Source organism: Trachinotus anak, unplaced genomic scaffold (assembly GCF_046630095.1).
Source record: "Trachinotus anak isolate AG129_WGS33_773 ecotype Australia unplaced genomic scaffold, CSIRO_AGI_Tana_v1 ptg000018l, whole genome shotgun sequence".
In the NCBI taxonomy this organism is placed as follows: Eukaryota; Metazoa; Chordata; class Actinopteri; order Carangiformes; family Carangidae; genus Trachinotus; species Trachinotus anak.
In genome coordinates, this window is record NW_027273869.1 from 19,133,372 (window position 1) to 19,150,707 (window position 17,336).

The 17,336-nt window shown below is 40.5% G+C and overlaps 3 protein-coding genes across 7 annotated transcripts in view; 2 read left to right on the plus strand and 1 right to left on the minus strand.

Moving 5' to 3' along the window:
• The window catches only part of cpm (carboxypeptidase M), a 32,063-nt gene extending 25,576 nt beyond the window's left edge, over positions 1-6,487 (plus strand). For both annotated transcript variants that reach the window (XM_071501663.1, XM_071501664.1), the window contains 5 exons: positions 1,158-1,182; positions 1,416-1,451; positions 1,552-1,628; positions 3,212-3,284; positions 4,383-6,487. The gene's annotated coding sequence lies outside the window, so the exon portion shown is untranslated. The remainder of the gene's footprint in view (positions 1-1,157; positions 1,183-1,415; positions 1,452-1,551; positions 1,629-3,211; positions 3,285-4,382) is intronic.
• Positions 6,488-6,859: 372 nt separating this feature from the next.
• Positions 6,860-14,766, minus strand: dclre1c (DNA cross-link repair 1C, PSO2 homolog (S. cerevisiae)). 3 transcript variants are annotated; one of them, XM_071501646.1, is made up of 16 exons: positions 14,480-14,732; positions 14,273-14,324; positions 13,198-13,282; positions 12,962-13,021; positions 12,714-12,769; positions 12,395-12,496; positions 11,856-11,928; positions 11,537-11,677; positions 10,730-10,831; positions 10,486-10,622; positions 10,333-10,387; positions 9,680-9,768; positions 9,431-9,528; positions 8,756-8,842; positions 7,711-8,452; positions 6,860-7,419 (listed from the first exon to the last, which is right to left on the minus strand). In XM_071501646.1, the coding sequence occupies exons 1-15, from the start codon at positions 14,586-14,588 to the stop codon at positions 7,728-7,730; spliced, it is 1,971 nt and encodes a 656-aa protein (XP_071357747.1). In that variant the 5' UTR covers positions 14,589-14,732; the 3' UTR covers positions 6,860-7,419; positions 7,711-7,727. The 3 variants fall into 3 exon arrangements, with proteins under 3 accessions (XP_071357747.1, XP_071357746.1, XP_071357748.1); XM_071501645.1 differs by having other exon boundaries at positions 6,860-8,452; XM_071501647.1 differs by lacking the exon at positions 14,273-14,324 and having other exon boundaries at positions 6,860-8,452; positions 14,480-14,766.
• A 95-nt stretch (positions 14,767-14,861) lies between these two features.
• Positions 14,862-16,736, plus strand: meig1 (meiosis/spermiogenesis associated 1). Of its 2 annotated transcripts, none has more exons than XM_071501672.1 (3): positions 14,862-15,091; positions 15,544-15,757; positions 16,449-16,736. In XM_071501672.1, the coding sequence occupies exons 2-3, from the start codon at positions 15,611-15,613 to the stop codon at positions 16,575-16,577; spliced, it is 276 nt and encodes a 91-aa protein (XP_071357773.1). In that variant the 5' UTR covers positions 14,862-15,091; positions 15,544-15,610; the 3' UTR covers positions 16,578-16,736. The 2 variants fall into 2 exon arrangements, with proteins under 2 accessions (XP_071357773.1, XP_071357774.1); XM_071501673.1 differs by having other exon boundaries at positions 14,862-15,087.
• Positions 16,737-17,336: the final 600 nt, after the last annotated feature.

The window sequence follows — 17,336 nt, forward strand, 5'->3', positions numbered from 1 at the left end:
AAAGATCGTAAACTGTGTTGAGAAATAAAACATTATTTATTGAGTTTAAAGGTCCCATATTTTACTCTTCTCCAGTGTTTTTATCTGAAGTGTTGATCTCCACCAGAAGATATATCTGTGGTTTTAAGAACCAAAAACCATCTCAGTGTAGTTTTACATCTCCTCTCTCAGGCTTCTCTCTGGAGCTCTAGTAACAACAGTAACAACTTTGTTTAAGTTAAACACTCCAAATCATGCAAGGTTGGATGGTGGGTCCAGGTGGGCGGGGCTTGGGGTGTGGCTTAGGGCAGTGACTGCTTCGTTGTGACATCACAAAGTTCCAGAAGTCCTGACGGCTGGTTTTAAGGCTCAGTTTCTGAATACAGGCTGTGTGCATTTCTCTGTGGACTGAGGCTTTGATACTTTCACAGTATTAATATAGAACCTAGACCTGCTTTATAATCACACACACATGGACATCTACCTTTAGACTGGGTGGAGCTTTCCATTTTCATGTTTTATATTTTTACATAACATTTGTCAAACAAAATTGATCAAAAAATATCAGGACTCTGAAGGAAATCATAGGCGATTGTATTAGTGCTTTAAAATGCAACAATTTATGTGGCTTTTATTTTGGTACGCTAATCTTATTATGAAAAACATGATAACCTATTTAATCATAATGTATTATTTATATGTATTATATAAATGTATATAAATAAATCAAATAACATTTATATCGCTTTTATATTTTTTTGTTGAAGAACCTGACATCAGTCCTTTGTACATCCCACAACCCTTAGTTAACCTCACTAAGAGCAGCAAAATCAGTAGTTTATTTACAACAAATTCATACTTCAGATTTCACATTATTATTATTATCTGAATAATGGTCTGTTTGAAATCTGTAATGTAAATCTATATAAGCTGTTTATAAGCTGCTATTTGTTCTTAAGGAATTTTTGACAGATACTTTTTTACACTTCTTGTTGCTTTGGGTCAAATGACTCTGTGGTGTTTCAGCTGTTAGAGGCAGATATAATATAATGATCATAAAAAACAGATGTGTGAAAATTTCAGAGATTATTTTAACACTGTGAATCAAATCAAGGGAAAATGAATTTAATGCTTTAACTCACGACTGATCGTTTTCACCTGTGTGTTTGTGACCTCAGGTCGTGTTGAGTCTTCATTAAAGGTGTAAGTACAATTAACACCTTTTACCGAACACACACACTCACAAAAGACATTTTCAAACACATTTTGATGTTAAAACATGTCAGTGTTGTTTGACCTTTCTCTGATGTTATATGTTAACTCAGATCTTCTGACTTCAGCACACAGAGTGGGTTTTAATGTGTGTGTGTGTGTGTGTGTGTGTGTGTGTGTGTGTGCGTGCGTGTGTGTGCATGTGTGTGTGTGTTTGTTAACAGATCAAATGAGTCTTTGACTGAAGACGACAAACGGAAGTGAGTCACTCATTTTTTATTTTCAGAGCACATATGTCATATCTGTCTATGTAAAAAATAATTAATGTCTGTGTATGTGTGTGTGTGTGTGTGACATCAGAAACTACGGAGGTGTGTATGTAGGTTTACCTACAGACCTGAGCAACATTCCTCAGGTACAGATAGGATCACTAAGAGGTAACAAACATTTATTACATTTATATTATTGTATTGTATTATTTACACATTGATACAGTTTCCCAGCATCTCCAACAGTATTGTACAGCAGTAACAGTTATAACAGTAGCTCAGGTTTTTTGTCTGTTATTTGAATTTGTTGTTAAAACAATGAAAACGATAGTGGCTTTTTAGCCGAGCTAATGTTAAAGAGGCGACGTGTCGGTCTGTCAGTTATTCATGGTTCCCTGAGGATGAATCCTCGTGACTCTGGAGATCCCTGACTTTTCATTAAGCGCCATCATCAGGTCAAAAGTTTTATTTATCCAGTGGCTGCCTACTTTCTAAACTATTGAAATGCTATTTAGCCTCAGCTGCATTGGCAAATTTTAGCACGCTAACATGCTAAAGCAAGACAACATCTACTTAAAGCTTTGCAAACTTCCAAGTCATGAACAACATGAAAACAGCTTAATTTCTCCTTCTTCGCTCTCTTTTTATTTATTTATTTATTTATTTTTACTGATTTGGAACCCCATTAGCCACTACCATTGTTCTGAGCCTCTCTTCTGATTGGCTGACTGTTTTCTGAGTGTTAAAATAAAAATATAGCAGATTTCAGGGAAACACTCAGAGAAACTAAATCCTGCAAGGTTGGATGGTGGGTCCAGGTGGGCGGGGCTTGGGGCGTGACTGACGGCAGTGACTGTTTTGTTGTGACATCACAAAGTTCCAGAAGTCCTGACGGCTGGTTTTAAGGCTCAGTGTCTGAATACAGGCTGTGTGCATTTCTCTGTGGACTGAGGCTTTGATACTTTCACAGTATTAATATAGAACCTAGACCTGCTTTATAATCACAAACACATGGACATCTGCCTTTAGACTGGATGGAGCTTTAAGATTTACACATTCTGGAGGTGGTTTGAACTGGATTAGAGGCAGAACCAGAGAGAAAAAGATGAGTTTCCAAGTTTAATCAAATTACTGTGGACAAACATACGAACCAGCTTAACATCATGTAGCTCAAAGCTCGGCCGTTTGGTGCAGACAGTATGGCTGTCAACTTTCGGTCTTGTTCTAACAATAGCAGTTCTGAGCTGTGGCAAGACTTGCTTGTTCACAGTTAGTGAACAGTTTCACCCTGTTTCTGGTCTCAGTGTGAAGCTCCACCACGACACAGAGAAACTGTCATCAGTTTATTTAAGAGGAGTCTGGGTTGTTGTTCTGTTTCTTTAGTCACCACAATACCAGGTTAAGTCAGCTCTATGTGTGTGCATGAGAGAATACTAATACATATCCAGTTCCCAATACCCCCCGCCTCCAACACACACACACACAGACACACACACACACACACACACACAGCCTCAGTTTCCTGTTGAATCTCCGGGGTCATGAGAGCCTGGGAGAACGACAACACTGATCACTGCACACACAGATTGTGTGTTTGCATTTGTTTATCTTGTGACCCTAACATGTGTGTGTGTGTGTGCATGTATCAATACTTTATGTGTATATTATATTTCATAAGTGCTACAAGTGTATTTACTTTATCTCATGATGTGTGTGAGTGTGTGTGCTAATGAAAGTCTTCTCCTCCACAGAGACTGGCAGAGACTCGTCGTCCCTCAGGAAGCCGCTGTGGGGGAACGGACTGTAATTTTAATGAAGAGCCAGGTCTGTGCATGCATCTGTGTGTGCGTGTGTGTGTGTGTGTGTGTGTGGCGACCTCCTCCAGCGTCTCTCTGCCTTTTCATTAATGAGAGCTGTGATGTCATGTCAGCAGTTAAAGGACCAGACCAGTGTTTTTGCCACAGGTCTTCTGTCCCCGGTGGTTTTTTTATCATGGATAAGAATCTAAACATCTGGTAGCACAGTGTAGAAAATCTGTCACAAGTAAAACTCATTCATATTAACATCAAAATATTTTAAAGAACCAAAACTACATGTTAATTAATGAGGCTTTGGAGGTGCCAGTAGACTGATGTTGTTCCCTTTGGACAGATTTAGATGTAACTGAAAAAAGAATCAATATTTATTCTTTTTATTTAAAGGAAATTCATATTTTTTTCCTATAATTAGCAACAAATTATATAGTTTTTTGTGAAAGTATCACAAAATCATTTAGAGATTATGATGCGGTAAAAATAAAACATGTATAAGTTTTAAGTTTTCTTTCAGTAGTTTTATTCATTGTTCCCTAAAGTTATAAGGTTATGAGAAATCAATATGTTATTTTAAAAAAGGTCATTAGTGAAATTTAAAAAAAAGTCTAATATTAAAATTTTTCATCAGGTAAAAATCAGTGATTAATCAGCGAGTATCTGCAGTTTAGTTTTTGTGCTTCACTGACCTGAGCTGACAGTCTGAAAGTCTGACAAACAAATTCAAAAATCTAAAAAGTTATGACAAAAGAGTGTGTAGCAAAGATAACGTATGGAAAGTTGTAGTAAAATAGGTTAAAACGAGAGAAAAACAGTGATATGGTCCTTTAAGACGCATTCCCACACACTCGTTTCAAAATAAAAGCTCCACAGCTGCTACATAAGGGTGAGTCATACTGTAGATTATAGTGTTTTTCTCAAATGCATATTAAACAAAATAATTTAAGCATCAGATCATTGCATTATTTGTCATTAACTGCATAGTATTTCCTTAATAAATGGACCCAACCCAGTGATTATTTTAATGTATATCAGTTCTAAGATATTAAACAGTCTGTTTCCCAGAAGTGAATTGTATTAGTTGTGTTTCATGTCTCTCTGTGAACCGAAGGGAGCTGCAGGAGAACGACGCAGCAGCAGCAGGAGAAGAAGAAACCATCCTCCGGGCGTCCTTCAGATCCTCAGTGGCATCATCAGGAGTCCCAGCAGAGCAGATTCTCCCCCAGCGTCCTCTGTGAGGAGCGCAGTGACTGTGGAGCCTGTTGACAAACTGGTTACAGACTGTTGTGTTTTTATGGAAGCAGATGTCAACCTGGACTCTGAGATCAGAGACGCTTTGCTGTTCAGAGGCACGAGGCGCCGGGAGGCTGCAGGTTTTCAATCCGACCACTGAGGGACTCCGCTGGGAGCTTTTCCTTTCATTTGCCGGCTGCTTGTTGTGCGGCTGCTTATAGTGAATCTCTGTCAGCTGGGGAATATTGACATCGACAGAAAAATAACCGCTAACTTAATAATCGATCAACTGTTTTAGCCATTTTTCAAGCAGAAACATTTTACATTATTTTCAGACATTTTAGATGCACGAGGAAAAGGTAGATACCAGATAAGGAACCTGCTAAACATGATGGAGCATCATCCATCCGTCCGTTTTCCTCAGCTTGTCCAGGGTGGGGTCGTGGTGGCAGCAGGCGGGGCAGGGTGACGTCACCCGCTGGTTTGTGAACTGTTGTTTTGAGTTTGGCCGTCGCCATCTTGGTTTTTTGAAACCAGAAGAAACCATATTTGGTCAAGGAGGCGGAGCTGAGGAGGAGTGAGGGGTGGATCTGACCTGCTCTATGCTCTATCCTGATTGTCAGGTCAGTCTGTCAATCACACAGTAGCCCCGCCCGAATGCATCCTCACCTTTATGGTCTATTTTCCTCTAAATGGAGCATAATTTAAAAACTGAGCATCATGTTGTATTGAAACTAGAGACTGAGACCATGAACTATTACTGAGGTAATAAATAAAGTGAGAATTAGAGACATTTTCTGATAGACATCAATACAATCTGACTTCTTTTTACAACCAGTGGAGTCGCCTCCTGATGGTCAGTAGATAGAAGCAGCTTCTTCAGCATCTGCAGCACTTTTCAGACACAGAGTCAACGTCCATTTTTATAAACAGTCTATGATTGAGCAGCATTTTCCAGCTCCTCCTGGGGGATCTGAGGTGTTCCCAGGGCAGATGGGATCTGTAGTCCAGAAGGTGACCAGGAAGTATGATTGATGATATTCTATAGTTTTCTTATTGTGAACAAATGTCATGAAAAGACCAAGCCAGGTTTTGTTGATATCTTGTCTTATAATTATATGGGACCCATGTTTTCCTGGTAATTTCCTCAAAACTTTTCTCATAATTTCCTCAAATCAAGCTGCTAAATCTAAAGGCCTGTACAGTTTGGTATTAATTATAAATGAAATGAATAAACAAAGTGCTTTGTAGGGTGAGATAAACAGGTGGCATTTTATTTGCCCGACCTCACCTGTGGTTTGGCTTGTTTTGGAGGGAACCTGCTGACTCTAGGTTCGGTCCTCCAGGGGACAAACAGTGAGCGGCTCCTGCTGTGAGATGACGTCAGCGCTTCATCTTCTCCTCAGAGCCTTTGAACGGCGGCGAACGTGACACTGAGCAGAGTTCACTGCTCAGGTGAAGCTGTGCAGCTGCTGCACAGTGATCACTGCAGTACGAGTCTGCACCAGGGCTGGAAGTGACAGAGACCGACAGCGTGACTCATTGACCGACTCTAATTGAATTAAACTGTTTCTTTCATACAAGCTGCAGCAGCAACAGCAAACCCCTGCAGCAGTGGTTCCCAACCTTTTCAAACTAACGGCCCACTTGAAAACCCTAACCCTAACCCATAACAACCTGGAGGCCACATGTCTTCTCTGAGCACTTTTTATTTTAACGATAATAATCAAACATTCAGACTGAACTGAAGCAGGTGAAGCTCAGAGATCAACTGTTGATTCACCATCTGTCTCGGTAGAAAACTCGTATGTGATGTGGTCCGACCAGCGCCAACATTTAAGTTCCTATCATTGGCTTATTACAGTGATAGGTCTTTTAAAAAAAAAGGAAATTTTATCAAATGATATTTCCAGCAGTATGTAACAAAAATTCCTTATTATAATACCAATTAAATTAATGCAACCTGGATAAGCAGCAAAAAAATTGGAGATTTCCACCAAGAACAAGACGATAAAGGAAAAGACTAATAAATTACTCAGTGCAGTGTAAAGCCCGTGAATTATTTGCTCCCTGTTTATTTGTGCTGTGTCATTAATGGTCTCGCTGTAACTGTTTCTGTAGATGCTTCTCTCTTGTTCTCAGTGTCTTTAAATAAATAAGGTTAAATGGAAACATTGGCCAGAGGAGTCAGAGAGCAGAGATGTGCTTGTTTCAACAGTTTGTGAGAATCATTTGTAACTTTATGTTTAGAGAAATTGAGTTTTTGTTGAGAAACGGGTGAAACCAACAAACTTAAACTTGAGCAACAGGTTTTTAAACGACAACGACTCAGAAGAATGAGACAAAGAGTCAGAGTCAGTGAGAGAAGATTTAGGTTTTATGTTAAAATTCATTCAAGTTTTGAGTTAAACCTGAGAACAAGACGTGGAGAAAGTTGTGGGAATGTTGACACCAACAGTTCAGACTGGATTCATTTCTCCAGGGGAGGAGCTTCAAACCAGTTATCGATCTAAACTTTCAATAACTGAAACATCTGCTCTTCAGTTGAAAATAAATATTTAATGTGGACAAAAGCTCATCGACTCGACATCAGTTCACAATGAGAGGAAAACGTTAAGTGGAGAAAAAAAAACCACAAACTGTCAACAAGAAGGAAACGTCAGCTGTGATGTGCAGCACAGGTGCATTAATGTATACAGAGCACAAGTCAACGTAAAGTGTGTTGGAATGAACTGTGTGTGTGATGTTTTATGTGCTGAGGTCTGTGTTGTTTGGAGGTTAGACTGAGGAGGAATGGTCTCAGCACCACGGATCAGCGAGGAAACTGCAGGCACAAAATGTTTGAGGCAAAAAACGAAGCAGCAGCTCCGTCATCCTCTGTCCAGACCTGTGCAGCTGCAGCTTCTGGCCTCGTCCTGTTTAATTAACAGACCCATTAATCATAAACCCTCATAGTGTCGATGCTTGGTCACAGTTTGTTCTCATCTGCATTCATTCTTAACATTTAGCAGTTTTATTAATACACAAACGCACTTGTTGTTCACTGCTTGACTTAGCAAGTTAAAAACACTGAACAACAAGTGCACAGTGATGTATTATAATAATCATATAACACATGTATTATATGATTGTAATTCTTAATGCATGTATAATCTATATAGTTGCAATTGAAGTTGCAGTGCATTGAGCTGTCAGGGCCACCGTACCTAAAACTTCATCTCAATCATGCAAAACCCTGACTTCCTTTTCTGATGACCACTTCCTCTCCAGAGGCCAGCTTCCTGTACAGGTGTGACAGTTCATCAGGTCGCGGCGGCTTTGACTCCGGCGTGCAGGGGATATCAAAGTCTGAGGACACCTGAGACTCCGGCAGCTCCGCCGGCTCTGACGGGAGGATCAGGCCGTCGCTCTCCCTCTGCGACGCGGTGCTGGGCCTCGCGTCTCCTTGTTCCCGCCCCCCCTGCTCTGGTCGGAGGATCAGGGTGTCGGGTAAACACGGGTCCATGTTCTGGGAGGAGTGGTTGGACAGAGAGGCAGACAGCGTCAGGCTGAAGTCCTCGTTGTTGTCAGCGGCTTCTTCTTCTTCACTGAACAGGTCGGGCGTCTGGGAGCCCGTCATCCTGGAGGGGGAGGTGGTGGTGTTGGAGCAGCAGGACTGTGATTGGCTGTTCTGGCTGTCAGACAGCATTTCCGCGGTGAAGAAGTCCTCCCATTTTGGAGCGTTAGCTTCCTCCCCTTTACTCCTCTCTCCTTCTTTCCTCACCTCCTCCTCCGTCTGTTTTGCTTCCTTCTTTCCCTCCCGCTCCTCCTCCTCCTCCTCGTCTTCCTCTTCACCGTTGGACTCGGTGCAGTCGACGTAGTTGTGTGAAACAGACTCTGTGTCGGTGATCGTCAGAGGTAAAGACTCCTCCACAGACACAGGGGGCGCTGTTCTCCGAGGACTCTTCTCTAAAACCAACCAATTAAGAAAATGACACTTTAGTAAACAATCGATGCCGAGCAGATAAAAAGACTTTATGCTAAAATAAAATCCCGCCCCCGTGTCAAACCTTTTCTGGAACCTTCAGGAACTAGACCTTTATACTATATGGACCTTTAAGATCTGACAGTCAGTTCAGAATAAAGAACGTAATGTGAGGAGCTACAGATCTTTTTGTGATAATCATTTGTGATTTCATCCCTACTAATTATTATGTTATAATTATTATATTTTAAAAATATTGATTATTGTGGCTTTAAGTATTCATGCACCTTCTTTTACTTCGTGGTTCAGCCCCATCTTCTTCCTCACTGGTGCCAGGTTCAGATCGTCAAACAGGTCGTCGTCGCTCCCTGAATCTGAACAAAGAAAAAACATAAGACATTTAATTATAAAGCTGCAAATGACTTATTTTTCATCATCGAATAATCCGCCAAATATTTTCTCTATTTGAATAACTCATTAGAAAATGTAAGAAAAAATGCTATAATTAGTATCATATAAAACAGAGAAAAGATGTTTGAGAAGAAAAAATGTGACATTAATTATTAGAGTAGCTGCAAATGCATTTTCTGCTGATCAATCAATTGAAATGTTTCAACTCCAGTTAAATATTTAGAATAAATACAATGACAAGTGTTTGTGGTTTGCTCATTTACAAATTTTACATTTTTTGCTTTTAAACCACCAGGTTTGATGCTGAGGGAACAGAATAAAACTGTGATATAGATCATGTGCAGGACGTTTGGAGAACTGACTCATCAGCGTGTCGTCGTTACACTCAGCTCTTAATCTGTCCCTGATGTGTGAGGTGCTGTACCCTTTTTATTTCATCTACCATATGGTGACCTGTAAACAAGCATCACGGCTGCAGCAGCGGCGGCAGCTACACATGCTGTTGTGGAGAACACCTGTCATGGTTGTGTGTGTGTGTGTGTTGGTGTCACCGTATGTAGGTCGCTCCACCCTGCTGCGTTTGAGGACTCCCAGAGGTTTGTAAACGACTGCTGCCTGATCAGACTGGTTCCTGCACATCAGCTTCAACCTGGTCAAACACAGAAATGTAACATACCACCAAATTATTCTGTATTTTATTGATTTATAAATCATGTGGTAGATCTACAATTACTTTATCATATTTTGACACTACATTAGAAAATCAACACTAAGATGAAATGAAATAAAACTCCACTCACATCTGTGTGACCTCAGTCAGTGTCCGACCGATCGGGATCACACTGGGATAGATGTTGACTGGCTGAAGATACGACAGGAAGTCTTTAAGCTGAAAGTTGAGAGGAACATTATGAGTGTCGCTTCACGAGTGACTAATAAATCTGCTTGTTATGTTGTTTTCTGATAGAACTTGACTCTGAGTGTGACCCCTGAGACACTGAGACCTTCTCACAGTCTGTCGGCTGCTGCAGGTTAATTCACCTTATGTTGTGTTTGAGAACAGAACAACTTTACTCTGACGTCGGCTCAGTAACAAGCCGTTTAATCAAAACCTCCTATTGGTTTTTAATGCATATGCATCATTTATATGTTTGTTTTCGGTTGTGTCTAATGTTTTATCTTTACTCTCTCCACATCATTTTAGTGGTTGCTCCCTCTTTGTGCAGCACATTGTGTTTCCACCTGGAATGAAATGTGCTGTATTAATATAGTTTATATACAGGAGACTTCACATTGAAATAAATAGTCTGTCAGTGTCTTTGTGAGCAGCTCTGAAGAGGAAACACTTAAGGATTCACATCCCGATAAAAACCTGATTCAACAAAATAATATATTTTCTACCCACAGCCACATAATTCTGGTTAAATGGACTCAGATGAAAACAGGAGAGTACCTCAGAGTAGGAGGAGTGGAAGCTGAAACAGGCTCTGAAGGAACTGGCTCCTGTTCTGATGAAACAACACAGACACATTTACCTGTCAGTCTGATCTGTGATGAGTCTGTCTCATGTTCTCACACTGACCACGAGGAGTGAAGCTGCTCTTACTTTATCACCACACTGGTTTTCTTGCTTCTCTCTCCGAACCACATGGTGGACGGTTTGATGCTGATGATGCGGAGCGGCGTCCCGTCAGCCGCCGTGCAACCACATGGCAGCCGGTTGCCTTGGAAAAACTCCTCAGCCTACAAACATACACATCGTTGATCGGAAAACAGTTTTCTTTGTGGTTAATTAACTTTTTAAAGGAATAGTGCAAGTGTGTGTGTGTGTGTGTGTGTGGGGGGGGGACCTTTGGGTGTCGACAGGCGTGAATCTGTGTCCTGCGGTCTGTCGTCATGTAGCTCAGGATTTCTGGCATCTTCTTGAACATGTCCAGATGGTTGACATGGATCTGTGGGAGGAATGACACAGCAGGATGTCGTTCGGATCATTCGGTCTGGATTCATGTCTCCAGGGGAGGTGGAGGCACTGGTCGGAGATTGTAATCCTGTCTGCAGAGACGTCCTGATGTTCATCTCTGAGTTTTTGCCCTCTACCTTTTTTCTTTAAATCTGCTCAGTGTGAAATCTGACTGGAGAAGGCCGGAGGCTGATTTGAGAACCAATGTGACGACACAAGACCAAGACTCTGTGTCAGCTACAGGTCAGTGCGGCTTTTCTCTTTTGAGCCCATTTCTGTTTACGTTTTGGCATCTTGAAAAGCAGCCGAATTAGCTATTAGCACTTCCTGTTTGCAGTGAACTCATGGATGTACAGACGACTGTCACTGGACTAATGTGATACTGAAGAAAAACTAAAAATGTGATGATTCTCAGGCAAGTTCTGAATGGTCTTTTTCTGTGGTTTCTAAGCAGATTTATGGAGGTTTATTCATGATGGATGGAGATAATGATTTCCTCAGGAAGTGTAAACATCAATATGTTTCATGTCTGTGTTCAGATCTGAGTTAAGATGATCTTCACCTCCACTTCAGCTCTTCCTGTCTGTTACAGACCAGATCCTGGAACTTCCTGATGGTTAAAATGGCGTCCGGATCATTGACTTGAATGATCAAACTGCACAGCGTGTGTTTGGTTGAAATGAGGCTCATACGTCACCTGTGTGTTGAACTCCTCCCCCAGGTTGGTGAACAGGTATTCGTATCCATATGCAGCTTTACAGTTGAGCCACACGACGTGATACGAGCTCTGGCTGATCCATTTTCCAATGAGCTCCGAGATACCGTTCAGACACACCTCCTACACACACACACACACACACACACACACATCACCGTTAGAACAGTGTGTACACATGTTGCAAATCAAAATGGTCCCAACAACAGACACACATTAAAATCACAACTGTCCCTGTCTGGGAAACACATTTAAAAAGTCTTGATATTCCCAAAATCACACAGAATAAAAAAAAACTCACCCGAGTGGGTATTTGATGGAAGCGAGGGTCATAGAAAGTGGAGTCCAGATACACACTCTGAATATCTTTTACCCTGTGAAACATCAAACAGCCTTTATTATCTATGAGTTTTCCAAATGTGAGATATGTGGACATTTATTGCTGATATAATCATATTGACAGATTTTTGTTGTAAAGGTCAAATAAAGGTTTCAATATATTTTAACACCTCAACAACATCCAACTGTAGTTGTTAAATATACATTAAAACTACAAACTCCTCTGACCCACTGACCTCTGACCCCAGAGATACATGAGTCTGTTTTATTTTGAAAACTGTTGTAACTGTGTCTGACTTCCTGCTGTCATAAAAAAACTTAATGTAAAATGATATTAAGATCATTTTAATATGTTTTTAGTTTTTGTATTACCTCTTCACACTTCTTCAGACTCCCCATACACACACACACACACACACACATATTTATGTTAACTTCAACTAAACAATGCTCCTGTTCAGAGTTGTGAGGAAACAGTGAGGACGCTGTTCAGCGACCGACCTACTGCCGGAGTGGAGATGCTCCATTCTGGACACGTCGCCAGCAGCAAACCTGAAGTCTCCTGTGTACAACACGTTCCCCTGAGAACCCTCAAACAGGAACCTGTACACACACACACACACACACACACACACACACACACACACACACACACACACACACACACACACACACACACACACACACACACAAAAACACACAGGCCATTTCAGGCTTTGGCCCTTACATGAGATTTCACATCACTTAAAACCTGTGTGTCTTTTTTTTTCCAAAATGTGGCAGAATACAAAGACGTAGAGTGTTTGATGCTTTAACTCACATCACAGAGCCGGGACAGTGACCTGCAGGAAGCAACGTCACCACAACGTCTTCTTTCTGTCACACAAACAACGGACAAGCTGGTTAAACAATAAACGCACGGTAACATGTAGATGTACATGTCTGACTGGAGGCTCTCGCTTTGCAGAAAGGAAGGAAACAAAACTGGCAGCACAGACATGTTGACCTGTTGGCTGCTCTGTCGTCCCTCTGAGGGTAAAACTGGGTAAAATGAGGAAATGATTTCACCTCTCCTGATGCTTCGTCCACGAGGGAAATCTGAGTTGGGCTCTCCAGCTCCAGTGGAACCTGAACACATCATTAATCAGTACAGTTACTGACTGAAATCCATTGTAGAGGAAACATCAAGTCTAATTTGACTGTCTATTCAAATACCAGGAACCATACAACAGGATGGGTTTTGTTCACAGGACAAACATGACTCTGAGCCACACAGGAACTTGACAGTAACAGAGGACACTTACAATGTATTCCTCCCAGAAAGAGTACTTTGGATTACTCAGCAGGAGCTCTTTGGTCACAAAGGAGCAATACAGCCTGACTGTACGACTGCAACCGAGAGAGAACACAGGACGCACACGTTCAGTATGAAGTCACTGACACTGCTGTTTGTACTGGCTGGATAAATTTATCTGTTTATTAATGTTTCTCAAGTGCATTCCTCATATTATAGACACTATAGATACTTATAGATTTAGTTAAGTTTTTATGGACGTATGAGTTGTAAAATTGATGAAGCAAACCTGGGAATAGGCATCATCAAAGTCTATTACTTTTTCTTTTTTTATACCTTTTTCTCCATCTCATGTGGAAGGCCACAAGATGTGGCTGAAAGCTTCAGAAAAAAACAAGTAAGTGGATCCTTGTGATGAGAATGTTTTCTGCTGTTATAACCATAAAGCTCCGTGTACTTTAATTTTCAGGACAAACTTTTAATGCCACGAATGTCCTCTTCTATAGAAGCCCTTTTCACACAGTAAAGGATAAAAGGAAGTCACAGTTAACAGTTAACATTTAAATCAAAATGATGAGATAAAATGTCAAAACTATGAGACAGAAAGTCAAACTTTTGACACATACTCAGACGAAGTCAAACATTTTGACTTAAAATTATGAACTCAAAAGTCAAAATATACACTACAGAATTCTGAGTCATAATTTAGACTTTAATGGTGACTTTTAGGCTAATCATCTGACTTTTTTTTACCATAATTTTGTCTCTATATGTCAAAATCTTTTACCAAAATTCTCATCTGTAAACATTTGTCAACTTATTACGATAAGTTTTACTTTTTAACATAATTTTGTAGTTTATGTCTAGACGTTGACTTATTCATCACATGATTTTGAGCTTTTCAGCCGAAATTATTGACAATTTTTGACATATTAGCATTTTCTTTCATCATAACCAACTTTCCTTCGTCATTTTTCTGTACTGTTATCAGTGGGCTGTCATGTATTCCAGTAAAATGAGATGTCAAGGCTTTGTCAACAAGGTGAAACACAGGGTCAGTAGAATCAGACACAAACTGTCTCCACCTGAACCGCAGCTTCCTCTTCAGCAGAGGTCCTTTCAGTCCCTTCATGTGATCTGCGGACAGTGAACACACTGGAGTGAGACTGGAGTAAACTGCTGTCACGAGGCTCTGTGAATTGTAGACACTGACAAAATAAAAATCTGGATATCGTGGGTTTCCGCCACAGCCTTGGCTCCCGCCGAGGATGCTAGCTAGCTGCCGGGCTCACCTTTGTGACAGTGGGAGAGGAAGTATGCCCGGGAATGGAGGTTCTCCTTGTCGAACCGGTCCAGAGAGAGTGTGGGATACTCCTTCATTCGACCTGCAAACGAGCTCATCCTTAACCCGAACCTTTCGGTGATGTCCTCTGAAGTGAATCATTTGATGTTTTTAACGATGAGGGCATTGTTTTCTACCATCACCGGGAGTTTGTTTTGTCCCGCCCACCGAATTGAGCTTCTTCTTCTTCGTTTTTTTCCGCTGCGGTTCGGCTTCATTCAGCGCGTAATGCCGCCATCTATTGCCCCGGTGCTCTTAGCTTTATCCAGGTCCCTCTCTGTAGACCTTCCACATTCAGCCCGAGTATAAAGACGGTGGAGCTTTAAATGCTTCTATTTTAAAGCGCCAGCATGATAATGGCGTCACTTCTGCCTCAGAAAACCCCGCTTCGAGGGCACATCCTTTGGCTCCATCTGCTGGAAGATTATCCTCCAACGTAGAAGAAGAAAGTTCACGGTAACCAGGCAACCGAAGAAGCTACAGGCTGTAACTGCTAACAGTCACCGCTAACCAGCTGCCGTCTGAAGCGACTAAATACAAAAAAACACCCCCAAAAACGTATGTAAGTAAACTCTCTGTTGCTGCTATCTTCAGAAATTAAGGCAATGTGATTAAATGTGACTGCGAGTTCCTCTAAATTGACGTAAAAACAAAGCAGAGGTTAGTTTTCGTCTGTGAAGCACCACACAAACGAAACTCGATTCAGTAATTTTGCATTTTAAAGTATCACTGCATAAATAAAAGTACAAAAACGCATAAGATTTGTTTTTTTCGGTGTTTTACAGTGTTTTATTATCCGTATTTCAACTCGGTACACATTTAACACATCAAACAGTGTTTAATTTTGTTAAATGTCATTTTCTATAACTGCAACCAGGATTTCTTTTCAAGATGTTCTGGCATCAGTAGTATCAGTAATATTTATCCTACCAGGTTAAAAATTAAAGTAACTGATAAGTCTGTTATTGTAAGTTTGAAAACCTAAAGTATGTATTTTTTGTCATGCCTTATCAGCCACCAGAGACCAGTCTAGTGACATTAGGAGAAGCATTTCTGTGACATCTTGCCCGTCATCAGCACCATGTCCTGCACTACTGATAAGAACCCCAAGCCAAAGTCCATGAGCAGAGCCAGAGAATGGACTGCAGAGGTGGAAAACCTGTTCAGATTCCAACAGGCAGGCTACAGAGATGAGCTGGAGTACATACAAGTCAAACAAGGGGCTTTGGTAAATATTGTTCTCTGAACTGTTTGAGTTGTGTCCTGTGTGGTAATGGCAGGGTGAGTTTTATTCAGGACACAGAAACATTTGTTCTAAAATAAACTATTTGAGTAAGTTGATTTTAAGTTGTACTGAGATAAAATCTTTTCAGATGTATTGTGTTTATATCACAAGTTTACAAGTGTTAATTATTTTTAAGCCATTTTGACAACTGATGAATCATTGACGTAATTTTTTAGTGAAAATTTAACATTTTCTCTGGCGTCCAGCTTTTTAAATGTAAATGTTTACTGATATTCTTCAACCTCTATGATAATAAACTGAATATCTTTAGGTTTGAGACTGTTGGTTAATCGATAAATATTAAATATTATATATTAAAAAGAGAAGGAAACTGAGAAAGAACTGAGTGTGTATGGGGGATATCAGTTTACCACACAGTGAATATACACTGAATTTAACTTTGATATTATTTCTGTCATCGAAGCAGCTCTGTGTCTTTCTCTATCGACTGTCACGTCTTCACAGTGTCAGGAACATGACGCTGCGTGCTTTTCCCTTAAAGTGTCAAGATTAAGAGCTGTAACAAAATGCAGAAGCACCATGATTGATGATGTCTTGATGCAGTTAGTATAAACTAAGTCATGTATAGTGATCACAAATTGATCATGTCTCTCTGTCTGTGTTTCTGTCTCAGATTGACAAATGGCCAGACACCGGCTACGTGAAGAAGCTCCAGCGTCGAGACAACACATTTTATTACTACAGCAAGAGAAGAGAATGTCAGGAATGCGACATCCATAAAGTCAAAGTCTATGCATATTAAAATGTTCTGGACTCTTCCATCCACCGAGGATGGAGCTGCATCATCCCATTTATTATTATGATACAGCCGACACATGTCAGCACACACAGTGGGCACAGATTAGACAGATTAGACCCCTTTTTGTTATCAATAAAGCTTTTTTAAATTTCATATGACAACTGTTTTGTAGAGGCTTCACAGTGTGTTTCTTCTGGATTATGTGGTTTGGTTTGAGTGAACATAATTATTTCTCTTTTTTTGATTATATCTGCTTATTCTACATTTGTCTAAACCTGAGACAAGTTTGTACAACTTCATGTTCTGGTTCTGCTTTTATTGTCATTTTCACGTTCCTCACTTAGAAACAGGGAAATGCAGGGAAACACTGTTCCTCATGGACCACAGTGCAACATAGAGCAGACATTCAGGCTAAAATTAAGAACTGAAAATTCAGAAATTGACACATTAAAACGACCACAAAGTCTTATGTTGTGTTTCTGCTTTCCAGAACTGTAACAAAAACAAACAAAAATGATGCTCACTGGGTGAAGTATCAGCCTGCAGATGGAGCTAACATGCCTGAGTCTCACCTGCTGTTTGTTGAATAAAATACTGAAGGTTAAAAATAATGTTTTGCTGTGTTTACATGATGCACTTTTTCTTCTGGCGGAGAAATATTCTCATTGGCCGTGGATCAAACGAACAGCTCTCTCATCTAACTCTCAAGAACAAAGAAAATATGCATATTTACGAAAAAAGCAAACATAGGGCCCGGCCCAC

Excerpts from the sequence above, each read along its gene's own strand:
- dclre1c (XM_071501646.1), bottom strand. The coding sequence starts at position 14,588 with ATGAGCTCGTTTGCAGGTCGAATGAAGGAGTATCCCACACTCTCTCTG. Across the intron at positions 12,497-12,713 it reads CACTGTCCCGGCTCTGTGAT|GTTCCTGTTTGAGGGTTCTC; the intron begins GTGAGTTAAAGC and ends GTGTGTGTACAG. Across the intron at positions 9,529-9,679 it reads CTGACTGAGGTCACACAGAT|GTTGAAGCTGATGTGCAGGA; the intron begins GTGAGTGGAGTT and ends GTGTTTGACCAG.
- meig1 (XM_071501672.1), top strand. The coding sequence starts at position 15,611 with ATGTCCTGCACTACTGATAAGAACCCCAAGCCAAAGTCCATGAGCAGA. Across the intron at positions 15,758-16,448 it reads AAGTCAAACAAGGGGCTTTG|ATTGACAAATGGCCAGACAC; the intron begins GTAAATATTGTT and ends TTTCTGTCTCAG.